This window comes from Eumetopias jubatus, unplaced genomic scaffold (assembly GCF_037043125.1).
Source record: "Eumetopias jubatus isolate StellerSeaLion01/CBP00866 unplaced genomic scaffold, mEumJub1_p1.0 scaffold_11, whole genome shotgun sequence".
NCBI classification, from domain to species: Eukaryota; Metazoa; Chordata; class Mammalia; order Carnivora; family Otariidae; genus Eumetopias; species Eumetopias jubatus.
Window position 1 is genome coordinate 10,834,512 of NW_028274817.1, and position 2,944 is coordinate 10,837,455.

A 2,944-nucleotide genomic window follows, 5' to 3' on the forward strand; every position below is an offset into this window, starting at 1 on the left:
AGCCTGTCTCCCGTGCCCCGGTCCCTGACCCCAGCTCCGTCCAGGGCGTGCAGGCCCGCGGCTTCCCGGCAGAGGGTTCTGCTGGGACAGGGGCCGATTCCAGGGATGGATTCTCGGAGCCGCAACCCGGGGTGCCTCCGTTGCGTCCTCAGTCCACAAGCTCGCCTGGGTAACTGGCGATGCCCAGTATCCCTAGCGCTGCAGCAGAAGCGGTCGGAGGACCTCCGCGCAGACAGCGGGATGCTTTGCAGGGTGGCCCCGGGACCAGGTACCGCTCGGTCCTGACGCGGCTGCAAAGTTGTTTTCTGAACCCCGTGGGCGCCGCTCTGCCCCCCATCCCCCCAATTCTGCTCGCGCGCCCCCTCCCCCCTCCGTCACTTCCTCGAGTTTCGTTCTTTCAAACTTTTTGAGACCCTAATTGGTGGTCTCTGAGCGGCTCTCTGGGACTCCCGCCTCCTGAATAACTCTCATCACGTCACCGGGCCCAAGAGGGGCGTGGGGGTGAACGAAAGGGCTCCCCGAACTTTTTTTTTTCCAGTGGGGCCGAATGGGGACTCCGTGATGATTGGCCAGGGCGCATCACTGTGAGCCTGTCAATCACGGGGCCTCCCGGTGGCGAGGGGCGGACCGAGTCCCAACCCCGGGGGATCCGAGTAGGTATATAAGGGACCCGGCGAGCGCCCGGCCAGACTGCGAATGCGGCCAGCTCGAGACAACGCATCAGGTGCGAGTAGCCTGCGGGTTCCTGCCGACTTGGCGCGGAGCACTTTGGCAAGCCTGCCCTTCCCGCCTGACCCGCTGGCCCACCGGCCCCCGAGCGCCCCTCCGACGGAGTCCCCAGGCCTTTTCACCGTGGCCGCTCCAGCCCCGGGAGCGCCTTCTCCTCCCGCCACTCTGGCGCACCTTCTTCCCGCCCCGGCCATGTACAGCCTGCTGGAGACCGAGCTCAAGAACCCCGTGGGGCCACCCACCCCAGCGGCAGGCGCAGGCGGCCCCGCAGCCCCCGGCGGCGCAGGCAAGAGTAGCGCGAACGCAGCCGGCGGCGCGAACGCAGGCGGCGGCAACGGCGGGGGCTCGAGTGGCGGGGGCGGGGGCAGCGACCAGGACCGCGTGAAGCGGCCCATGAACGCCTTCATGGTGTGGTCCCGTGGGCAGCGGCGCAAGATGGCCCTGGAGAACCCCAAGATGCACAACTCCGAGATCAGCAAGCGCTTGGGCGCCGACTGGAAACTGCTGACCGACGCCGAGAAGCGGCCGTTCATCGACGAGGCCAAGCGACTGCGCGCCGTACACATGAAAGAGTACCCGGACTACAAGTACCGGCCGCGCCGCAAGACCAAGACGCTGCTCAAGAAGGACAAGTACTCCCTGCCCGGAGGCCTGCTGCCCCCGGGCGCTGCCGCCGCCGCTGCTGCCGCCGCCGCAGCCGCCGCCGCCAGCAGCCCGGTGGGCGTGGGCCAGCGCCTGGACACGTACACACACGTGAACGGCTGGGCCAACGGCGCGTACTCGCTGGTGCAGGAGCAGCTGGGCTACGCGCAGCCCGCTACTATGAGCAGCCCGCCGCCGCCGCCCGCGCTGCCGCAGATGCACCGCTACGACATGGCCGGCCTGCAGTACAGCCCCATGATGCCGCCCGGCGCCCAGAGCTACATGAACGCCGCCGCCGCCGCCGCCGCCGCCTCGGGCTACGGGGGCATGGCGCCCTCGGCCGCCGCCGCCGCGGCCGCCGCCTACGGGCAGCAGCCCGCCACCGCCGCCGCCGCGGCCGCCGCGGCCGCCGCCATGAGCCTGGGCCCCATGGGCACGGTGGTGAAGACCGAACCCAGCTCGCCGCCGCCCGCCATCACATCGCATTCGCAGCGTGCGTGCCTCGGCGACCTGCGCGACATGATCAGCATGTACCTGCCACCCGGCGGGGACGCGGCTGACGCCGCTTCGCCGCTGCCCGGCGGCCGCCTGCACAGCGTACACCAGCACTACCAGGGCGCTGGGACTGCCGTCAACGGAACGGTGCCGCTGACCCACATCTGAGCGCCCGCCTGCGCGCGCCGCCCCTCCGCCCCCATCCCGCCCCGCACCCCCAACTTGGGACGCCTTGTTGTTTAGCTTTGCTTGCCTGGGACTGTTGCCTTGTACCGATGATGGGGAGGACAGAAAGTTTTGCTGTAGCTGTCGGGTTTTGTACAAAAAGCAAAAAGAAGTCCGGAGCAGGGGAAATGGGACTTTCTAGAGCTCGCCTACCCCTCGCCGCTGCCCCTCCCTCCCCTTTTGTAGGCTGGGAATCGCTGTGATGTTTGCAGAGAAAAAGCAGCCCCCCTCCTCCTCCTGGGTTCCTGGGTTTTTCTGTTGCATTTGAAAACGTCGTCTCGTTAGTTTACTGTTAGCCAAGGAGTGAGTGAATAGGAGAAACGTACTCTCGGGTGAGGCTGGCCTGAGAACTGCAACGCCTCCCCCCCCCCCGTCGCGTTGCCTCGGTTTTCCTGGTGGGTTTTTGGGGGGCTGACCGCGCGGAGTGGCGCGGCAGCTCAGGCCAATGTTAATTTATAGCCAGGTGTGCGTGCGTCTCCTGCCTCGCCGCCCCTGGCCGCAGGACAGCTTCTGTCCAGTCCGCATTTAGGCTGTTGAGTTGGTGATTTCTGCCGTGATCTGTTTGATATTTCGTCGCGCTAATGTATTCGGATTTCGTTTGGGTGGTGGGGAAGGGGCTATTTTGTTTCAGGTTTTTCAAGGTTTTACTCTTAATTCCTAAATGAGAGATCAATAAATTTTATAACCAACATAATGGAGTCTTGATAATTTTGCGGGCCTGAAACATATGCGCGGGCTGGGGAGGGGACTATCACTCGGTATTAAGAGCCTTGGTCCCGTCCTGCGGGGGGAGGGGGGGAGCAAGCGTGATCTGAGAGGGTTTCTGACTCCCGGACATCCAAAACACTCCAGC

General features: G+C 65.5%; 1 protein-coding gene across 2 annotated transcripts; it reads left to right on the top strand.

Annotated features, from left to right (window-relative positions):
• Positions 1–561: 561 nt before the first annotated feature.
• Positions 562–2,034, top strand: SOX3 (SRY-box transcription factor 3). 2 transcript variants are annotated; one of them, XM_088028914.1, is made up of 3 exons: positions 922–991; positions 1,055–1,703; positions 1,791–2,034. In XM_088028914.1, the coding sequence occupies exons 1-3, from the start codon at positions 922–924 to the stop codon at positions 2,032–2,034; spliced, it is 963 nt and encodes a 320-aa protein (XP_087885040.1). The 2 variants fall into 2 exon arrangements, with proteins under 2 accessions (XP_027979641.1, XP_087885040.1); XM_028123840.2 differs by having other exon boundaries at positions 562–2,034.
• Positions 2,035–2,944: the final 910 nt, after the last annotated feature.

Excerpts from the sequence above, each read along its gene's own strand:
- SOX3 (XM_028123840.2), top strand. The coding sequence starts at position 697 with ATGCGGCCAGCTCGAGACAACGCATCAGGTGCGAGTAGCCTGCGGGTT.